At 36.8% G+C, this 22,206-nt stretch overlaps 1 protein-coding gene across 1 annotated transcript in view; it reads right to left on the bottom strand.

The window, feature by feature from the left end:
• The window catches only part of sf3b3 (splicing factor 3b, subunit 3), a 28,548-nt gene extending 6,612 nt beyond the window's left edge, over nucleotides 1–21,936 (bottom strand). The window contains exons 1-19 of the mRNA XM_028809249.2: nucleotides 21,759–21,936; nucleotides 18,619–18,737; nucleotides 17,802–17,957; nucleotides 17,184–17,354; nucleotides 14,702–14,874; nucleotides 14,285–14,426; nucleotides 14,066–14,178; nucleotides 13,691–13,828; nucleotides 12,495–12,598; nucleotides 11,992–12,157; nucleotides 9,080–9,175; nucleotides 7,475–7,547; nucleotides 6,896–7,047; nucleotides 6,504–6,659; nucleotides 6,266–6,421; nucleotides 6,020–6,163; nucleotides 5,000–5,122; nucleotides 4,743–4,897; nucleotides 19–193 (exon numbers count right to left, since the gene is read on the bottom strand). Of these exons, the coding sequence (XP_028665082.1) occupies nucleotides 19–193; nucleotides 4,743–4,897; nucleotides 5,000–5,122; nucleotides 6,020–6,163; nucleotides 6,266–6,421; nucleotides 6,504–6,659; nucleotides 6,896–7,047; nucleotides 7,475–7,547; nucleotides 9,080–9,175; nucleotides 11,992–12,157; nucleotides 12,495–12,598; nucleotides 13,691–13,828; nucleotides 14,066–14,178; nucleotides 14,285–14,426; nucleotides 14,702–14,874; nucleotides 17,184–17,354; nucleotides 17,802–17,957; nucleotides 18,619–18,688 (2,463 nt within the window). The 5' untranslated portion in view covers nucleotides 18,689–18,737; nucleotides 21,759–21,936. The remainder of the gene's footprint in view (nucleotides 1–18; nucleotides 194–4,742; nucleotides 4,898–4,999; nucleotides 5,123–6,019; nucleotides 6,164–6,265; nucleotides 6,422–6,503; nucleotides 6,660–6,895; nucleotides 7,048–7,474; nucleotides 7,548–9,079; nucleotides 9,176–11,991; nucleotides 12,158–12,494; nucleotides 12,599–13,690; nucleotides 13,829–14,065; nucleotides 14,179–14,284; nucleotides 14,427–14,701; nucleotides 14,875–17,183; nucleotides 17,355–17,801; nucleotides 17,958–18,618; nucleotides 18,738–21,758) is intronic.
• Nucleotides 21,937–22,206: the final 270 nt, after the last annotated feature.

Genomic DNA, 22,206 nt, shown 5'->3' with positions numbered 1-22,206 from the left:
CTGAAATTCCCTCCTTACCTCAGCCATTTGCTGCTTCCGTTGTGCCTTTGTTGCCTCTGTATAGGCATTATGGTCAGTTTCAATAAGAATCACGCTGTTGGTCTCAGGATGGATTACAAATTTCCTTGGGGTATACTGCAAAGGAAAAGCAACCTGGTTGAACACAGCTCCCAGCTTCTCCAGTGCCAAAATTCTGAAATAAGAGGAACCAGAATAATATGGTTTGCAATGGGTTAACGGGTGATGATACCTATAGTAACCTAACTTGCATCCCACCAAATAAAAAACACCACCCTTTAACAATAGGGGAATACATGTTGTTATCAAATACAGCAAGTTTTCCTATTAGTGCTACTGTCATGTGTACAGAAAACAGTGAAATTCTTATTGCTATGTACACATACTATGTTACTAAATAAAGTAGGCTTTAAAAAAAGTATGACATTTTAGAACTATTTTTTAAGTGCATGCACAATTACAGTTACGCAGTATTTAACTGCATTATTCCAATTCAAGCAAACTATATAAATCCTGAAAAATAATAACTATACAATGTTTAGTCTGAATGGCAAAGTTGAATTGTTCAAATAATATTTGATTTTGCATAAGAATATTGCGTTAATTGGTTTGGGGCATGGAGAAAGATTAACATTTCAGCTGAAGAGCACAATACACAAATAAATCTGTTCCTTCAAAACTTACTTAAATTTGATGATTGTTTTATTAAATGAAACTGATTTTGAGGCCCTTGATAGTTTGTCCCCCACAAATCCCACTACCAAACCCCTGAGAATTCAAAAGGAGTTTGTGAAACTAGTGCTAGATTCACATGCAATAGAAGATTTCAAAGCTCTGCCTTATAGCATTTCACCTTCTTACTTCAGTGTGTTAACATGAATTTCTAGTCAGACATTTTGAAACACTGGGTCACTGTTGATTTGTCAGTTGGTCTGTTAAAAAAAAGTAATTAAAAGAAACTTTTTTCCACTTTGAATACAAAAACTGTTTCTGCCTGACAAGGTTATATATTTTTATGTATCTGACCAATTTGAAAGGTCACTGTCACATCACAATCTGGAAAATGAGTTTTATTTTCTCTGCATTGTTTAACTTGAATCTCCCAGTTCATAGGGTCTTGAAATATCCAGCACAGAAACTTTTTACTTTCTGTGTGATAGTACATGAATGAAGCAGAACTTCACAATCAGGCCTACCAAATTTATAGAAACCATTACAATTCATTTACAGGTGAAATCTTCTTGACTCCTACTTAACAGTTCTGAATTGTAAAATAATTACTTTAAACTGATACAACAATAAAAACTACTGTTTATCATCTTTGGCAATTTATACATGAGCAGTCACATGTGATGAGAAGCATTAATTAAAGACATCAAAAAAAAGGAAAAAAACACATGGGCTCACAAATAGATTACACAAAGTTTCGATTAAACAACACTCTTGCCAATTACAGTATTTCCTACAAAACCACCATATCATTAAGCAGCATGAAGTTTACTATGATCCCAGCCTGACTCTGTGACTAAAAAAAAATTCAATAACAATTAGGCACAACTTTATTTTTTTCATTTAAGCCAATCAATTCAAATTCTAGGTAAGGCTAATACTCAGTAATTAATAAGTGGAGTTAATTAGAAAGTAGTGGGAGGTGTGTTTTATTAGATCAAAGACCTAAAATGTTTCCCTAAACTGGGAAGAATCCAACTAATATCTGAATATGTAGTCAGTATAAAAGAAAACACACATACAAACTATAGATTAGGAAACTGTTAAATTAAAAAAAAAAATCGTGAAAGTAAACTTTGGCAAATAACAATTCAAGGCAAGTGATAGGACACACTCAGATCTACAGTGCATCTGGAAAGTATTCACAGCGCATCACTTTTTCCACATTTTGTTATGTTACAGCCTTATTCCAAAATGGATTATATTCATTTTTTTCCTCAGAATTCTACACACAACACCCCATAATGACAACGTGAAAAAAGTTTGAGATTTTTGCAAATTTATTAAAAATAAAAAAAACTGAGAAAACACGTGTACATAAGTATTCACGGCCTTTGCCATGAAGCTCAAAATTGAGCTCAGGTGCATCCCGTTTCCCCTGATCATCCTTGAGATGTTTCTGCAGCTTAATTGCAGTCCACCTGTGGTAAATTCAGTTGACTGGACACGATTTGGAAAGGCACACACCTGTCTATATAAGGTCCCACAGTTGACAGTTCATGTCAGAGCACAAACCAAGCATGAAGTCAAAGGAATTGTCTTTAGACCTCCGAAACAGGATTGTCTCGAGGCACAAATCTGGGGAAAGTTACAGAAAAATTTCTGCTGCTTTGAAGGTCCCAATGAGCACAGTGGCCTCCATCATCCGTAAGTGGAAGAAGTTCGAAACCACCAGGACTCTTCCTAGAGCTGGCCGGCCATCTAAACTGAATGATCGAGGGAGAAGGGCCTTAGTCAGGGAGGTGACCAAGAACCCGATGGTCACTCTGTCAGAGCTCCAGAGGTCCTCTGTGGAGAGAGGACAACCTTCCAGAAGGACAACCATCTCTGCAGCAATTCACCAATCAAGCCTGTATGGTAGACTGGCCAGACGGAAGCCACTCCTTAGTAAAAGGCACATGGCAGCCCACCTGGAGTTTGCCAAAAGGCACCTGAAGGTCTCTCAGAACCATGAGAAAGAAAATTCTCTGGTCAGATGAGACAAAGACTGAACTCTTTGGTGTGAATGCCTGGTGTCACGTTTGGAGGAAACCAGGCACCGCTCATCACCAGGCCAATACCATCCCTACAGTGAAGCATGGTGGTGGCAGCATTATGCTGTGGGGATATTTTTCAGCGGCAGGGACTGGGAGACTAGTCAGGATAAAGGGAAAGATGACTGCAGCAATGTACAGAGACATCCTGGATGAAAACCTGCTCCAGAGCGCTCTTGACCTCAGACTGGGGCGACGGTTCATCTTTCAGCAGGACAACGACCCTAAGTACACAACAAGATATCAAAGGAGAAGCTTCAGGACAACTCTGTGAATGTCCTTGAGTGGCCCAGCCAGAGCCCAGACTTGAATCCAATTGAACATCTCTGGAGAGATCTTAAAATGGCTGTACACTGACGCTTCCCATCCAACCCGATGAAGCTTGAGAGGTGCTGCAAAGAGGAATGGGCGAAACTGGCCAAGGATAGGTGTGCCAAGCTTGTGGCATCATATTCAACAAAACTTGAGGCTGTAATTGCTGCCAAAGGTACATCGACAAAGTATTGAGCAAAGGCTGTGAAAAGTTATGTACATGTGATTTCTCAGTTTTTAATAAATTTGCAAAAACCTCAAGGAAACTTTTTTCACGTTGTCATTATGGGGTGTTGTGTGTAGAATTCTGAGGAAAAAAATGAATCTGATCCATTTTGGAAGAAGGCTGTAACATAACAAAATGTGGAAAAAGCTGTGAATACTTTCCGGATGCACTGTACCTTAAATCTAACACTACATACATCAAAGTAAAACAGTTAATTCATTACCTTTTCTCAAGTCACTGTTTTTTTTTTTTTTTTTTTTTTTTTAAAGTATTAAATTTTGAGATCTCAGATACATTTTCACTACAACGGACTGTACAATGGATAGTGTAAAAGATGTGATGACTGGAGTTGGGCAGTGGTGAAGAGTTGATTTATATGTAGGATTATAGGTTTTAAAGAATCTGCCCAATGCATAATAAAGTTCATTCTACATAGAAGCTAGGCTATTCGTGTTTGCTTTAAATCTATGACATGTACCTTTTGCTTTAGTTTATCTATTCATGGAACACTGAACCAAAAAAAAGAAAAATATATATGACTCATTTTTTCCCTAGCCAGTTTCTGTAAGTTTTTAGAAAGTCCATTCCTTTTCTCTTCTACAGTTCAGAAATGTTGCCATATGTTAGGTCTGCAAAAGAAATACCAGCTGCACATGTTATGGAAAAGTAATTAAATTCCTATCACCGGACTGTGGGACAGATGTGTTACATTGTAGTGGTACAATTTGGTCAATTTACTGATGATCTAATAGCCTAAGAATGGATTTCAAATTGTGAAAACATTTTTCACACAAGCCACATTAATAATGGATCACTGCGGTAATGTGTTTGGATGAGCTGGATAGGGATTGTTTGAGGGAAGAGACTCCTTTTCTCATATCCACATGGCTTATGCAACAGTGCCTGCTTCCATATTCTATTTCACACTTCTCCCTATTAAAGAATTAAAATGCATACGCAGTTTGAAGCAGCTGTTAAGATTTTTCTATTAAAAAGATGATGTCTATTCTGGCTCATAAATGCCTCCAATCGGAAAAGCCCAATTCCAGAAAACCACTTTGGATTAAGCAAGCAAGCTTCTGACAGTAAGTGTTTGGAACTATTTAATTAAGCACACTCTCTTCAGAAATGCAAAACTTTTTAAAAAATTTAAGAATATCCTCTGTACCAGCACCGTGCTATGCAAACGGTATTAATTTGAAATTTGGGAGAAACTGTATTTCAAATCATCTATTTACTTGAACTCATATACAAAGATCTCATAGGGACCTTAATGTACACAGTAATATACAGTACAAGCATTTGCAACAGACACTGAAAAGAAAAAAAGCTCTGAAATGTCAACAGTGGTTTATGCTATTAACTTCTAATCGAATCCTACATATATACACACACACACACACCGAAAGACTGCAAGCTGTCACCTTAGGGTATTGGTGGAGATGGCTACAATGCCCTCTGGACACTGTTCTGAAGCAAATCCAGAAGCATATTCAAGAGTCTCATAAGAAAGTGGTGTCAAGTGAAAACGGGATTGGTATGAGTAGCTTAGCCAGGAACGACTGGACATGGCCAGTACCTAAGTAGGGAGGAAAGAAAAAGAAAAAAATTATATTGCATAGCAAAACATAAGGAGTAAACGCAATGTTTTGTCATTCTGAAGTTAAGTAAATTTACTCACAGCTTCCTGCCCCTGCATTCTGACTCTAAAAAGCTTGACTGGCCTTGATCCCAAGTATCTGGTGCGTGTGTCTGATAAATCACCTGTTACAGGGTCAAGCACTGTTCGCAGGAGGACACCATTCTGAGGAGAGAGAGATTTCAGTACTAAAACATCAGAAAAACAAAATCCTAAAGAAAAACTAAGAAAAGGGAATATTCAGTGTAAAATTACATAACAGATGGAGTAAACCGAAGCAAGGTTGAGCAATATGAATAATTAAAAAAAAAAAACTGGGGGGAAATAAAAAGCCTGCATCTCAACAGAACCCAGATCATTAAGCTTCATATAGGCCATTTCTAGTGGGACATCCTTTAGAGTTCCCTAGACTGCACAGCAAAACAAAAGCCAATAAACAGGTAAGCTCAAGGCTGCATTACTTTTCTACCTAGTAACCCCTTAAATTTGGAATAATTGATACAGCACGTACAGTCTAGAGTATGCCACAAGATGTGATGTAATGACTAGAAATAGCAGGTGCACCAAATACAGTATAATTCTAACTCATGAGCCTACAAAATTACATTCGCTGAAACTGCTGTGATACAACAGACTCCAGCTGAAGCCTTTACTACAACCAATCCCTCCACTATTATAAAGTTAAAAATAGGCACATTTTACAGATGTTAACTCCAAATGACCATTTGAAGAGACTTCTATCACCACTCCTGGCCCCAGAAGGCTGAGAAAATACACTTGTACCATTTTTGGACAGAAAAGCATTCAACCTAGAAAATCTGTTTGTTAGCAACTATAGGCAAACAAATATTTTTCGGCTGCTTAGCTTAAACGCCACTGTTATAACAGCTTTGAATTCTGAAACTTGCTAGTAAAGTGGCTACAATCATTTGTCCAGCAACTCCCAGGCTCTCTCCAGAGGTATGCCCAGTATCAACACAAAAACAATGTGGGACTTTGACTGGAAGACCTAATCCTGAAAACATATATACATATGATTCTGCACCACTCTCCATCACATACCTGCAATCCGATGTTGAGGTATAAGAAGCCAATGCTGCCTTTCTCTCCCAGTTCATCCTGCTTCTCTGTGCCACCCATCTCCACAATACACAAAGACTCTGGTTGAGCAGGCAGGGCCTGCATACTGAGAGGTTGTAAGCAGTCCTAGAAAGGAGTAGAGTTTTCTGAAAACTATCCAGACATTTATTAAAGGCACCATTGTTGCCTGTGGACTAATCATAAGACATGACTGGTAACTATACTTACAGAAGGATCCAGAGAGATGATCCTCACTGTATTGTCCACAAGACCCACAGCCAGAAAACGAGAACGCTGCTCTCCAGGAGGCACATTGGCTAGACTCATGCAGACCACATCGGCAGACATTTCCTTTCTCTCAGTATATTCATTCAGCTGACCTGACTACACAGAAAAAGTATCGATTTCATATTGAAAAGAAAAACACATACAGTGGACATAATCACTAAAATGGAGAGAGACTTACTGGATCCATTTCAAAGTAGACTAGCTCGCCACCAGTCAAGGCAATTACCACTTGCCTCTGGTTAACCGCACAGCGCACAATTGCCTTCTTTCCTGGAGTCTTCCACTCATTCACTCGCTTATCAGCTCGGATATGCCTTATTCCATCGGGATAAACCTGAGAATGAGGGAGATGGATGTACAAGTGAACAACTTAAACTAGACCTGTAATTAAGACCATGTTTATATGGACTGGCTCTGTTCAAGTTATTAAAACAGATACATCAGGAACATTTTTAAATAGGATTAATCCCAAGGTGAGGAGAGATACAACAGTACATATATATATAAGAAAAAAAAGAACAGGCCACATTAATTCCAGTTTGTATAGTTGTTGAAACTGATGAAGTATACCTGCACCAGTGCATCATCTCCAAGCAGAGAGCAGGACAGTGTAGGAGTGGTACCCAAAAAGCCAGAATCTGTCACTTCTTCTACAGTCTCTCCAATAGAGAGTACCAATGTGGCATTGACGAATGATACAATAATGTAAGCATCATACTCATCTGGAAAAGCAAAAATTATATATGAATATCAACAAACATTTTAACACCTAAGGTATGAATTAGAGCAAAGACTGGCAGCAGAGCACACACACTTCCTTTTTATGGCATCTTTCTAAAGATAATATCCAATGGTATATTGTATAAGCAGCAAGCGCAACAAGCACAACCTATGGCTATAAAACACAGTAACAGACATACCATGTCATTATACTTGTCTTGATTAGTCATAGCTCCAACAATAAACTTTTCCACTTGACAAGCAACACTCCACAACACAAAGAATACAGTTTTCACAACAAGGCGGGAGTATATTAACTTTAAAAACCAGTCTACTAACGAACAAAAAAAGATTGCCAGTGTCTTAACGTTCTGCAAAATATTTAAAGATGTACCCTTTCTACAAAGCTATTCAAAGTACCGTACATACCCTCAATGTGTCGCCTCACAGTCCAAACAGCATTTGGGTTACCGGGCAATTCTGACACAGCCATCTCGGATACCTTTCATTGGAGAAGAAAGAGATTAAGTTCTATCAGAATGATTTATTTCACTGCTACAATGATCTGACACAGTCAGTATAAAATGAAAGCATCCCATGTCTATGTGAACTGTCCTCTACATAACAGAATTACATATCCTAGACATAAAACAAATTTAAGATTTTTCCAAAACAGATACAGCTGAACCTCCATAAAAAGATGTGGCAGAGGACGCAGTGCCAGTGCTTTGGCTGGCTATGGCATGTATTTTCCTCTCCTATCTATTAACTGCAAAACATTTTTTTCCCTGTAGATGGGGGCAGTGAGCCAGTCAAGACAGTGTAAAAACCAGTGTAACTGCCACTCTCAGGCATAACATTTCCTTGTGCCCATCTTGTCAATTAAGATGTTATTTTATTTGGTGAAAGAATTAACACGGTATTTGGAATGTACATTAAACATGAAGTAATATTCAAGTCCATTTTCTAGTGTGGACTTGTTCTACCCACCTGAAACCCCAACTTTTAGTCTGCCTGCAACAGTCTGTTTCTTGGTCATGTTACAAAAGGAAATGCCAAGACAGTGCTCTTAAAAGATGACCAGTGGCATACTCACATGAAGCCAAGCTCACTTGAAAATTACCAAATTAGATAGATGGTACTTTACTCGTCCCCAAGGGAAAAATGTAGCTTTTTACAAAAGCTGAAGAAATACAACAAAAAGCAACACCCCTCCCCTCAAACACATAAAACCTTTGGCTTGGCTAATGATTGCAGTCACACTGAAGCATCATAAAGGCTCACCACCATTGCTATTAAGTATATTGCTTCTAGACACTCCTGTTGAAAAAAAGTCTTTGGCTGAAAGTGCGTTATAAAAAAAAAAAAAAAAAAAGATGTACAGTATTGCACACAATGGCCATCAGTTTTGTCTTCATTTTCTCCGCTACTAGCTCCAGCGTCCCATAACTGAGCCTGCCTTCTTAATTAGCTTGTTCATTAGCAACAAGCGCGGAGTACAGTACAGTAATACTGTTCTTCCTGTGTCCTTTCTCATTAAACTAGGAAAAAAAGCTTTCCAAAACATTAATCTAAAGACAGACTATACACTTCTTCCTCATTTTACTGAGCTCCTACTGGCAACATTTTTGCAGTCTCCTGCCATAGTGCATCTAGCAATCTCATAGTGCTTGTCAACAGCTGGATTTTCAGATTATTGGCAAAAAGGTGCTTAAATCTGAAACACTCTCTCTCTCTTTAGCAGTATACACATTTTTGCATTTCTTTAGTAATAAGTGATAAAGCAAATACCAGTGATTTCTAGGTAAATCTGTACATTTCTGAAGTGGCCTGTAGCACAGACAATGTGTGTATGCAAGCTCTGAGTAATATTTACAAGCAATAAAAAAAAAATAATTCATGCTTGTACTTTACACTGTGTAATTCCACTCTGCATATCAGCTCAAGGGGTCTATTAATACTTTTTCAACTAGTGCAAAACTCAATTTCAATGCAAGATACAAGTATAAACTGCTTATATATAAAATTATGTACCTCGAGACCATGTCTCAGGACCCGCAGTGTAGACCTAGGACCCCTTCCACAAGCCACATATAGCTGAGGAGTGTCTTCATTTGCCAGGTCAGCGATCTAAAAAGCAGGGGAAAAAAAAAACGGAAGGTTAAAGAACACAGAATGCTACAACCCAACACTGACTCAGTAGAAACAGGACTTTCGACAGAAGTGTACTTATACTGCTAACACTTGAAACAACCTTAACTGCACACAAGTGAGTTCTAAAACCAAAGGGCTGCACCAGTGATGATTTAGATGTATCATAGTAAAGAAGGTGAACATTTAAACACATAATAACTGATTGCCTAAGGATTTCAATACATTTAAATCAATTTGTAGAGATAGTGGATCTAAAAGACTTCAATCACAGTTTTCACTTTGGTAAGGCTGTAAAACAAAAAAAAAAACTTTTAAAATGTCCATCAAAATGGTGAGTACTTTTTATAGGCACTGTTGTAAATTTAAGCGCAATGTTCTGCCTACTTGTATATGAGATATCCTTCAGCCTGACCTTATAAATCCAAGATGAAGATTCTAACCTGATTAGAGCTGCTGATTAGCTATGCATACTGTATCTCTGTTCGTTAATAATTTGTATAAGAGAATTAGTACAGTAATCGCTCGCTATATCGCGCTTTGACTTTCGCGGCTTCACTCTATCACGGATTTTATATGTAAGCATATTTAAATATATATCGCAGATTTTTTGCTGGTTCGCGGATTTCTGCGGACAATGGGTCTTTTAATTTCTGGTACATGTAGTTCCTCAGTTGGTTTGCCCAGTTGATTTCATACAAGGGACGCTATTGGCAGATGGCTGAGAAGCTACCCAACCAGAGCACGTATTACCTATTAAATAAAACTCCTCAAATATATTGTGAGCATGGGGGCTCTTCGCACCCCTAGAGTATACGGCCGCTCCTCAAAAAACGCTGAAAGATTACCTTCACATTACTCTCTTCTTTGTTGGGCTTACATATGGCTGCTTTATCAAGCGATATGCTTCCTGCACGGTGCTTCGCATACTTAAAAGATCAAACAGCACGTATTGAGTTTTACTTTTCTCTCTCTCTTGCTCTGACATTCTCTGCTCCTGACGGAGGGGGTGTGAGCAGGGGGGCTGTTTGCACACCTAGACGATACGGACGCTCGTCTAAAAATGCTGAAAGATTACCTTCACGTTTCTCCCTTCTGTGCAGCTGCTTCATGAAGCGACATGCTGCATGGTGCTTCGCATACTTAAAAGCTCGAAGGGCGCGTACTGATTTTTGATTGTTTGTTTTTATCTGTCTCTCTCTCTCTCTGACATTCTCTGCTCCTGACGGAGGGGGTGTGAGCTGCTGCCTTTCTTGCAACTGCTTTGTGCGGCGGTGCCTTGCATACTTAAAAGCCAAACAGCCCTATTGATTTGTTTGCTTTTCTCTCTCTCTCTCTGACATTCTCTGCTCCTGACGCGCACTCCTTTGAAGAGGAAGATATGTTTGCATTCTTTTAATTGTGAGACGGAACTGTCATCTCTGTCTTGTCATGGAGCACAGTTTAAACTTTTGAAAAAAGAGACAAATATTTGTTTGCAGTGTTTGAATAAAGTTCCTGTCTCTCTACAACCTCCTGTGTTTGTGTGCAAATCTATGACCCAAGCATGACAATATAAAAATAACCATATAAACATATGGTTTCTACTTCGCGGATTTTCACCTTTCGCGGGGGGTTCTGGAACGCAACCCCCACGATCAAGGAGGGATTACTGTACTACAGTAATTACTAACCCTACAGGATTGTTTTTTTTTCTTAGTGACCTGCTGTAGCAATTGATATCACTACTCTACTTTCCTGCAGTTTTTCTGCCCGTGAGAAAGACACTAGAAATACTTAAAAGCATTGGAAGTCTAACAAGGATACAAATTTGGCATCATATTATACTGTCCAGAACAACTGTATATTATATAATGCCCAGCTGGTCTAGGTCTCCAGAGCTACGATTGTTTTCGAAATTGTCTATGACTTAGCAATATTGTGGTTTATTTTCTTCTAACAATGCGACTGACTGGAGTCTGGACTGGAGTTCTTATATTTTCACTCTAATTTTGTTGCACTTTATGCAATCCATGTCAATACTGTCCTTACTCTTTATGTAAATTTATGAGGTGTGGCACTTTATTTATAGGTCATTATAGATTTTCAACTTATGGTATTGCTGTTATATTGCTTTTATTACATTTACAGTTTTTGCTTATTTGATTTTTTCTTATTGCTTGGTACATGTTCACCTGGCAAATAAAATAACTGTTCACTCCACTGTAGTTTATTATTTTTTCTATATACATCTATATAGACAGAAACAGACAATGGTAACATTGAAGCTTCATTTGCTCATCATTTTAAATCGATTACATGCATCTCAAGTTAATTTTGTCAAATTATTTGTTTTGCAAAACTATAATAATGAATTTCAGGATTCCAAGTTACAGTAATTTGTTTTGGAAATAAACCTACATAAGAGTAGATATTCTTCTACAGTTAAACATAAAAGCTATTGAATGTCAAACACAGATTATTATAAACAACAAATTTCTTAATGTATAATAAATTAGACATTAAGCAAACCAACTAGCCAGATAAAAGCTCAACTATCTTCTAACTCTATTAAGAAGTGCTTACTCTTTAGCTATTCAAATGTGCCTAAAGCTCTTGCAACCCTTTTGTTTACGAGTAGATTCTAGAGCTCTATTTTGTGCTTTAGTTATGCTGTCAAACGGTGGGAACTTACCTGAAATACTTAGAAAGTATGAAAACTTGCAAAGAATTTAAACTTTTCATGGCCTTGTAAAAGAACAACAACAATGGGTGTTAAGATTTAAAGATTTTATAATATAACAGATAACACCCACCTGGCAGCACATAATAGGAGACAGGCTCTCTAATTCATCAACCAGTACCAAGTTCTTTAGTAAGCGTGGCTGAAAAAAGAACGTATCTCCCTCCTCCAAAGGCATTGCAGATGAAAACTCGGGCTCCTCATCATCATCACCCAAATGAGCAATCTGGTACAAGTAGCTTTCAAAAGGAAATATTTACAAACATATTTAAAATTTGTTTCTCCCAATATTGAGGGAGTGTTTGAAAAAATAAATGTAAAGCTAATTATTGGCCACCCCTTTCATAGTATTTACCAATCAAGTCCAGCTTTCGTAATCAGCAAATATAGCTGGCATTTCATAATTGGTTTGCAACAAACAATGCCTACATTTCACAACACTTTATACATTATTCCCATTTATTTTAACAACTGCTCTACGTTAAAACACAAAATGCGCAAACTGTCAATCATATCATCTACTGGCATAAAATCTTTTTTCAGAAAAAATGTATATCAAAATTTAAAAGTGCTTACTGATTTCCAAACTCTGATGCCACAAAAAGGAATCCAGTCTTCAGCACACACATTGCTGTCGCCACAGGGATTGTGTCAAAATATTTTAAGCGAATCTCAGTCACCTGCAAGGAAAATGTCAAATAGTAAAAATGAAAACTGCCCGAACCAGCAGAACCCTTTCATAATACAATGTACACTGGCCCCTGAAAAGACCCAGATTTGCCTTTTGTGTGCGAACTAAAACACTACAGCTGCTGATGCAGGTACAAGATGAAACACTATGAGAATGACTCTGTGCAACAGAAGGTCCCTTATGGTTTACTCTAGCACTTTATTATTTACATAACATGGGCCAAACGTTAAGAGATTACCGGTAACTGCACTGGGAGTTTGGCAAGCAGAGTATTTTTGTCCCCAAACTTGCCACTGCTTGCAGATTTGGGCATCCTCTTACTTGTGATCACACCAATATAAAACTTCAGTAAACTAAGCATAAATTGTATTTATTCTGGATTTTGCACAAAAGTAATTTAAAATTTTTTGTCCTCAAAGATCAGTGTGATTTTCAGTCTATAGTTTCATGTTTTGTTCAACCTAGTTTGTATGATTATGTATTTAAATGTATGGTTTAACTGTACTCAGTGAAGAGTGTTATACAAAAATACTGTAATCTGAAAAGAACAACATGTTCTGAATTATATCAATGTAGATATGCCAAGAACACTTGAGTTTTCTTTCATATTGTTTTTCTCCTCCACAAAACATGATAAAGTAGTTTATGTATTTAAAATTAATCAAGCCCAACACAGACGTGGATCTGGGCGATATGGGGGGAAAAAAAAATCTTAGCACAATAAATTTTTTCATATTGGTCGATATTAATATATATCACAATATGAATGAAATCACTATTTCTGTCAAACTAAAATGTTCTCTTTTTACTTCTAAATGAAATGTGAAGATAAAAGGTTATTTTGGTTTAAATATCTATTCTCTGTCAAAAGTTGAACAGGACAAATGTACTGTAGAATATTATACAACTATTTCAAATAAAACAGGTATACATAATAAAGTAAAATTTTACTTCTGACCAGTCAAAAGATTCAAATGTTACAGAAGTACACAACCAAAATATACAACTAAATGCTTTGGGCAAGAAAAAAGTTAAAATGTTATTTTGTAAATAAGGGTTTTCTTTCTTACAAGCTACTTACCATCTCCTCATCGGTCTCCAGAGTAACCTTAAAGATGTCCCCTTGCTCTGTCTGAGCCAGGAAGAAAAACATTGACTTGGTCTTGTGTGTAGCAGAGCAAACAAAAATCATCCCCCGCTCAGGATCATCCAGGTCATTCTGTAAGTTTAGCAAAACATTAGCTGAATGATAACTGTCTTCTCTTGTAGAGGTCACATATTTTGTTAATCTAAATCTAAAGGATACTAGTGTGGTGATCACTCTTTAATACTACATCATTTGATAATCACCACATTTTTTCCTTCCCAACTCTGAAAACTGAAGATGAAACTTTGTCAGTATTAACACATATGGCTTTCCTCGCATTTCATTCTATCATTCAGTCAAGATTCTTACCCTCCGACGGGGAATGGGGCAGCGGATATCTGGTTGGTCTCCAAAGTTCTTGTATGTAATGTAGTTCTCTGAGCAGATCAGAACTCCACTGGGTCCATCTGAACCTCCCGGGACTGGAAACAGAGGGCTGGATGTTAGAGAAACGTTTTTAAATTCCTAGAGTTCTTTCTTGGATGTCGAACACCATTTGCTAACTCAAAATAGCATTAGGCACATTACCTGTAATTAGAAAGTTGCCATGCTCTTCCAGTGCTTCACTATATTTCCGCACCACATGATTCAGGCCAAGATCCAGTTCATAAAAGGTCAGGGTTTGCTGGGTATTTGCAGCAGCTTCCCCTGTTGGATCATTATCGCTTTCCTACAGAAGACCACAGTGCATCAAAAAACAGAGCAGCAACATTATTATTTTGTGTATTAACTATTCTCAAGTTTAATTTTTTCTTATCTAATCTGCTAAAAAGGGCTGGTACTGGAAAAATGTTAATAAAAATTACTATTAAACTTAAAGAGAACAAAAATTAAAACAAAAAGATGGTGAAACAATTGTGGAAGAGATCATAAAGGACAACACAGTCACAATACACCATTTATTTCCTCCATCATTAATACAAAGCAAGTGATGTTATCATTTACCTCATAGTCCATCTCAAGACAAGCAAACATAGGATTTTCAAAGCCAACATCAACTCCTACTACATGGTATACCAATGTATTGGCCTTGTGGGCTTCCAAAGGTGAGGAAATAGTGAGTCGTGCAGCTGCATCTCGGTTTAAAATGTACACCAACTTCTGCTTCTCAATGGCACCTAAAAGGACACAAGTAAAAATAATATACCAAGTATTTCCAATGCAATTCCTAGAGATGTCATTTAAAAGGAAAACACTTGACACATACTCAAAATGTGTGGAATACATATGGTCCTACACTGAAGAGTGACAGAAGTGCAGAAACCCCTAACACAGAACTGGTGATTTAACAAGGAATATAAATTAAACTCATTATTTCAATAATTAATCAGGACTGATGTAATCAGTTATGTCATGATGTCAAAAAATGTGATCTATGTAAGTGCAGGACAACATATTAGAGCAAAAAGCAGCACAATTATTGAGTGCCTCTAAAACAAAGCTTTTAATAAAAGCACCATCAAAAGACAGGTACACTATCAGTAAGAATAGAGGACATAGAATTCAGTCATTTGTAAAAGTTAGTCAAAAATGCTATGGTAATTGAAATAGGTGTTTGATGTTGATCATTTTCAGGACAGGTACAGTAACCCTGCAAATTAATTTTAATACTGCAAGCAAATGCTGTATTTCATTTTGGAACTGAATGAAGAATTTTCAGTGTCACCTTTCCCACATTTTCTGACTCATACTTGCAGCACACATTTTTTCAAGCATTTTGTGCTTTTTCTTTTAAAGTTTTCTGCACTCTTATTCAAAACTTAATTTGTCACAATTCCACAATTTGTATAGAAAGTTTACAAATGACAGTGTTACTTTTTGTATTCTAGCAATAAAAATGCAACCTTCAAAAGTTGTCTTACACAGCAAAGGAAATCATGAGCAATTATGAAAGGCAATAGAAAATAGACATTAGAAAAAAAAAATCAATGTTCTGTCTAAAATTAAGTTAAAGACAGTCTGTTAAATATATAGTGTTTGGGCTATGCTTTAAATATGACACACAATCACAGTATAATGTGTTAGATTATTTCCACCGTTGATGTACTGGCAGATAAGTGCTCAGGACCAAACAGCAAGTTGCACATTAAAGAACAGTCAAGCCATGTCTCTGTAATTCAATCAGCTATGCCACACAACCTACCTATATACTGCAAGGGAACTGGAAGACACACAACCATGAAAACACAAGACAATAAATAGAAATAGAGGCTCTTGTCAGCTGAAGACATCTCTTCATTAAATTTCAGAGAAGAGACATGCAACAATCATCACACAAGACACTCTACACAAGAAAGAACAGGTCAATGTATGACAATTCAGATAAGGTCAAGTGGCTTTGCTCACTTGCAGTTTTCAGAATAAACTCTTGTTCTAGTTAAGATTACTTTCCAAATGTTTTTACATGCTGCATTAATGTTTCTGAACGCATAATTAAGTTAAATAATATGTTTAAGACCATTTTTGTAGTAGGGTCTTGAACAGAACACAGCATTTGGTTTCCTTGAAGACTAAAAATCTAGCTGGGTAAAGGAAAAAAAAAAAAAAAAAACTTATTACAATAATTCAAAGCAGAATATACATCTGACCAATCTACCCAATAGGATTAAACAGACCCAAAAAATAAAAGTGAGTGGTATAACAGGTTGCCCATCAAATACAGACAAAACTGTACAACATATGTTTGATGTAAAATGTTATATTTGAAAGTTTTCTGTTTGGTCTCTTTCATTTCAAATAGGTCAAGCATCACACCTCAGGTTATTTTAACTTTACATTGCAAAACTATTCAAGGCAACTGCACTAGCAAATGTCATGCACGTAACTTACTGCCTTGCTACATGAAAGATTTCTGATATGGCTTGAAAGTCATCTAGTCAGTCTTCATAAAAAAGAATTTTAAAAATACAGACTTCTTGTTTGTCAAAATACATTTCAGACTAAAGTAATTTGTAAATACATATGTACATCATTTTTATTATACTGGGTAAAGGAGTTCACATGTATTTTTTGTCACTGAGAAAGGCACATTTAAACACTTATTCTGGCTTCAAATAATCCAAATATGGTCTTAACCAAATAATGGTTGACAAAAAATTATTACAAGAGTAATTGTTGAATATTTCACAATAAATGCGAAAAAGTGTTTGGATTTTAATAACCAATGTTGTTCAAATCGATAATGTTTACTGCAAGATGAGGGACAACACAAACTGTAGCCTAAGAAGTACTCGCGGCAACCTGAAATATAACCACAAGTCCTTAGAATGTAATAATTTTTCGATCCAACTAAAACAAAGTTAAAATTATCAGTAAACCTCTTAATAATATAGATGAAGTCTTAGAACATTTGACTATCCTCCATACCTTTTCACCAAGTACAAAACAGTGGTTACATGTAAAACAGTGTGTACTGTTTGCTTATTACCTATCATTACAGCCCTTCCCTTGGGGTCAACAGCCAAGAACTGTCCTGGGACAATGCGCCGACAACCACTTTTTCCAAAAGTCTCTTGGTGGACCTTTTCAAACATATTCTTAGATGGGTGATATTCCAAGATAACAATTCTTCCAGAGTCGCTTCCCACCACAATGTAATCTGAGAAGAAGAAGAAAAAAAAAAGTAAACCAGTATGTTCTTTTTTGGATAAAATATACATGATTGATGAAGAAACACTGAACAACTAAAAATTCCTAAATTAGGAAAAGCTTTGCTGTTTTTGTAATCATAGCAAAGAAAAATAAGCAAATTCATTTCTGCAGGTTCTAAGTAAGCACAAAAATAAGGTTCAATACAGAGAAAAAAATTACAGGATAGAATCATTTGTTTCTTAAAAGTACATTAAGAATGCTAGGATTTCAATGTATCTTAAGGATACTGCTGTAATCAGAGCTAAAATCATTCTCCAGTTAAAAGATCAGAGAAGAGACATGAAAACTCATCATTTCAGTAGAGTAGTGTACAAAACACTCTTTAAACCAATTGCTTAAAAAAAAAAAACATATTGTGTATGACTTATTAAAACTGGGAGCACAAAATTAATACCTTTGGTTCCACCAGTCAACCTGAAGGCCATAAGTGACCGGACAATCCCAAAAACCTCCATTGTGAGCAGTGTGTGCACTTTTCCAGTGTTGGCATCTGGACGAAGCAACTCAAGGATCTTCCCTCGAGAAACAACAATCTCTTGCTGTTTGGTTCCTGTAAAAGATATTTAAGAAAGAAAATCAAACTCATTGTAGGTGCCAGACATCTATCATATCCTTCTTTTCTGAACACATTTTTTCCTTTTTGTAGGTTCACAAGGTGTTTCTGTTTAACCTGACAGCACTAGATGTACAGTATGAACCAACTCTAGGAAGGATGTTAGTCAATACACAACGTATAATACCAATCCAATCTTAGATGTCCATTATCAAGCCATTTTTTTTTTTTTTTTTTAATTTGATTTTTGCAACTATAAAGAAACCAAGAGTATATATTCTGAACAAATGTAAACTCTACAGAGAAGCCTATGATTGATTTTTACTTAACAAACCAATACTCTAAACAAAGCCCAGAGCTGCTGTCTTATCCAACATTAAATTTATCGTAGGGCCTCTTGCTTTTGCCAGCAAAGTCCAGTATAGGCACCTTAAGCACTGAGCTGAGAATTTTAAATTGCTATGTTTGTCATGTGCCTTTGTGATTTTGTTTTCCCCAAAATTTGCTGGTCTACAGAAATCATTTAAAATGGAAGATTATACATGACTGCAAACATGTTACACATAAAGTCAAAACACTAGATTACAAAAGACATGTCATATTCACTTTCAGGCAGCTATGCTATCTCCAAAAATAAAACACAGATTAATGAACTTACCTGAGAAGTTGCCATGGATAGCATGAGTAATACCCGTAGCCCTCTGAAGGGTGAGATTGTACAGAAACATGGCTCCAGGAACTCAGCCAAGTGGTATTAATATCCTCTTACCAGTACATCTGTGAAAAAAGTTGAAAGAATAAAAACATATATCAAATATTTTTGTATGCAGCATATCACCTTCAGTTTTTCTATAGTATACTACCTGTCTAAGACAAGTTGAAATCTATGTAATTAATATTGACCTCAGCATTAACGTTTGCAGTGCACCATCTACTGGATTGTATTTTGTAATGCAAGTAGTAATAAAATGCACTACTGCAAATGTTTGTGATTTGCCATCTGTTTGAATGACAAATGCCTGTTATATGTCATTTGGTATGGGATTCATAAAGGCAATGTTAATGTTTATGATGGCCAACCTGTTGGAATGACAGGCATACAGCAACACTAGACAGATACACATACACACTTTTACTAAGGTGGATGTTGACCCCCCCTTTAACGTTTTTCATAATGTAGCACCTCAACTATGGTACCACATGTGCCTTGTACATGGTTGGCATAGTTCACACCTGAGATGTGGGCTTGGCTTCAAACTTGCCAGAGGTGCAAATTAGGACTGCCAGCTGTAGAATACAAGATCAGCATTTACTAATGGGGTGGATGGACAAGTGAAGGGAGGAGGTCTCCTAGCCAGAAGCAGAAAGAGTGTAATGTGGCAGATGAGTCAGCCGATTAGTGGATGGAAAGGATGGAAAATGCAGAAGCGAGACCATATTGAACAACAGCACTATACAGCGTGGATGCCAGGCACAACACCCGATCTTTCACCAGGAGCTGAAATACAAAGAAACTGAGAAGTAAGTGGCATGTCTGAGTCCAAGAAAAGTCCAGGGCGCCAATGTGCTTTGGTGAGCTAAAACATTAGCGCCAATTAGTTAAAATTCCTCCCACAACTAGAACACTGGGTGAAACTGTACACATTTCACGACGTTATTTCTTTAAACCAGTTCTTTTCCTGCACCATTCTTACTTCTCTCCTGTTGTGCGAAATGTTGTCACTGTTGGAAATTCTCCAGTATAACAAAGTATCCTCTGTAATTATGTTATGAAAAGAAAAGTCTGTCATGACTAATTTTGAATTTTAAAAATGTACTTCTCATGTTTTATTTTCAGAATTATGCAATCAAACAATGCTCAACTTAAAAAGTAATGCAGTAACGCATAAAACAGGAGTATTGACCAGTTGTTCTCAGAAATATATGCATTAAAAAATTCCATAAATAGTAATTACAATTACTATTTATCCCACAAAATACCTACCCATTTTATGTTATAATTAAGAAATTCAGGCAACGGTGTAAAAACTTTTTTTTTTTTTTTAAGCAAGATTTTTAATGGCCTATTAATTTCATATTATGCTTAAAAAATAAAGCACTAGCAGCAAATACTTGCTTTTTCAACCTAAATTTTTTAACAAAAGTAACTTTTTCAAGAGGGCAGCAAAATGAAAGATGGTAAATATCACAGCCAATGTAGGGAGCCATCACATATTCTCATGGTATGACAAGGATCTTGGAGTAATAAAGGTTTAGAACCACTGCTGTATACAGCCAACTAAATCAATCTACTACCAGTACAGATGACAAACTGCTACAGTGTTAATTCTGGTTACATGAAGAAACAAAAATTGCTCTTTTCTAAAAATGGATAGCAAGGACTGATATTGGGTTGGTGACTAACCACCAATTCACAGAGATCTTTAGGCTGCCTAACAATACACTTTTTGGAAACTGGATGCCAATGTAGACACAAAAGAAAGTACATATGAAATGTTTATTTATTAATCCACCCATCCAATTTCCAAACAACTATACCCTAAGTAGGGTTGTGGGGAAGCTAGAACCTATAAAAGCAAGCACAGGAGCAAAGCAGGACCAATCCCTGGATAGGGCACCATTCCATCATGGGGTGAACACATAGACACACACTAATAAGTTTAAACTGAAAACGATACAAACAGAAAATTGGCACAATATCAGAGCTTCCAAAACAAAATTCGAATTACTTTTAAATTAATATCACTAGAAGTAACGACTAACAGACAAGAAGCACCAGTGCAAACTGTGTCTTAAACAAGAGTTATTAATTTAAACCTGCATGATAGTGGCTACTTGATTAACAGTGTATGAGTAAAACCGTCAATGCGTTTAGAAAAGAACAAAATAATGCCCATCCTGTACAAGTTATTAAATCTTGTTCAAGGTCGTTTTGGGCACTATCTACACAGGCCACATTTGTACACAAAGCAGGAACGAGTGCATCACAGAACTCGATAAGGCATACACCAACGTTTATTCACGGAATATCGACTTTACAGAAGAAACCACAGCTATATAATAAGAAATGTCCATGAAATGAGAGGGAAAGAAAAAAAATCATGCAAACTTCATATTTGCAGTATTCCGGACTGTATTCAACGTTGGGCAGTACTAACAACCAGTGTGAGAACCGGTTCAATTAAATTTGGCGACACGGACCAACAGAAATGCTCCTCTTTGTGACGGAGTGGTCGGGACGAAATACAAGTTGAATCTTGGACAGAATTATACCGCCACTGCATAAGCGTCCATTCTTTAACATTTAAATAATCGAGATTACTTCTGGATACTTATTCAAATGTTTTTATTTTTAATATTTGTGTTGCAGGTTCCACCATTAGATACATATCAAACATGCAAGAGTCGATTTTTTTTTTTACTTTCCTACCTAAAGGCCAATTTAACCGATGAGACAAAATGATCAGGGTACTTTTATGACTTTGGACATATCTAAATATTCGGTATTGTGTAAAAATGTAATAAATATATGAAAGAAAAGGGCATGTTGATACAAACAGCTCTCATTATTTCCATCAAGTTGAAAACCTGAACCGATCTGAACAACCGAAAACATCACGGGACTCAACTGTTGTGCCGATTATTATCTCTAAAACGAGGGTTGGCCAGCACCAGCACCCGAAAAGCAGAATGGCTCTTGTTATTTTGAGTTCCTAGTAAATAAAACCAGGCCCGAGAAAAACTCATTCATACAGCACAGTAACGCCAAAAGATGTTTAATAAACGTCCGATGCTTACCAATATGGCCCATATGCTGACTGTCGCTTAGGAAAAGTGGGTGCTTTTTTCGCAGCAGCCCTAAACCTTGACTTTCATGAGGATGGAAGAGATATTAAAAAGAATACTATTACACCACTACATGGATAGAAATCAGGTCGCTAGTCATTCGGATGGACATCACTGGGTCCTTCAAGGACCGAAGGGGCTCATTAGCAGAGGTGTCCTACATAGTGCCTTTATGTAAGGTGAAATTAAATGTAAATGAATTTGATAGGATGACTAAAACACAATTCGACACGAAACCAATCTTCGTTATAATTCCTTTAGTTTACAAAATGCCCTCAGATAAAGGAATATCTGTACAGATATGACCACTCAAATAAAAGGCGCAAGTCGGGCAAACCGAAACGATCACAGTGCCGCGGGGCCTTAACTAAGCTCAAAGTGGCGGGCAACCTAACGACGC

Source organism: Erpetoichthys calabaricus, chromosome 9 (genome assembly GCF_900747795.2).
Source record: "Erpetoichthys calabaricus chromosome 9, fErpCal1.3, whole genome shotgun sequence".
Lineage (NCBI taxonomy): Eukaryota > Metazoa > Chordata > Cladistia > Polypteriformes > Polypteridae > Erpetoichthys > Erpetoichthys calabaricus.
This window is presented reverse-complemented; position numbering and strand designations above follow the sequence as displayed.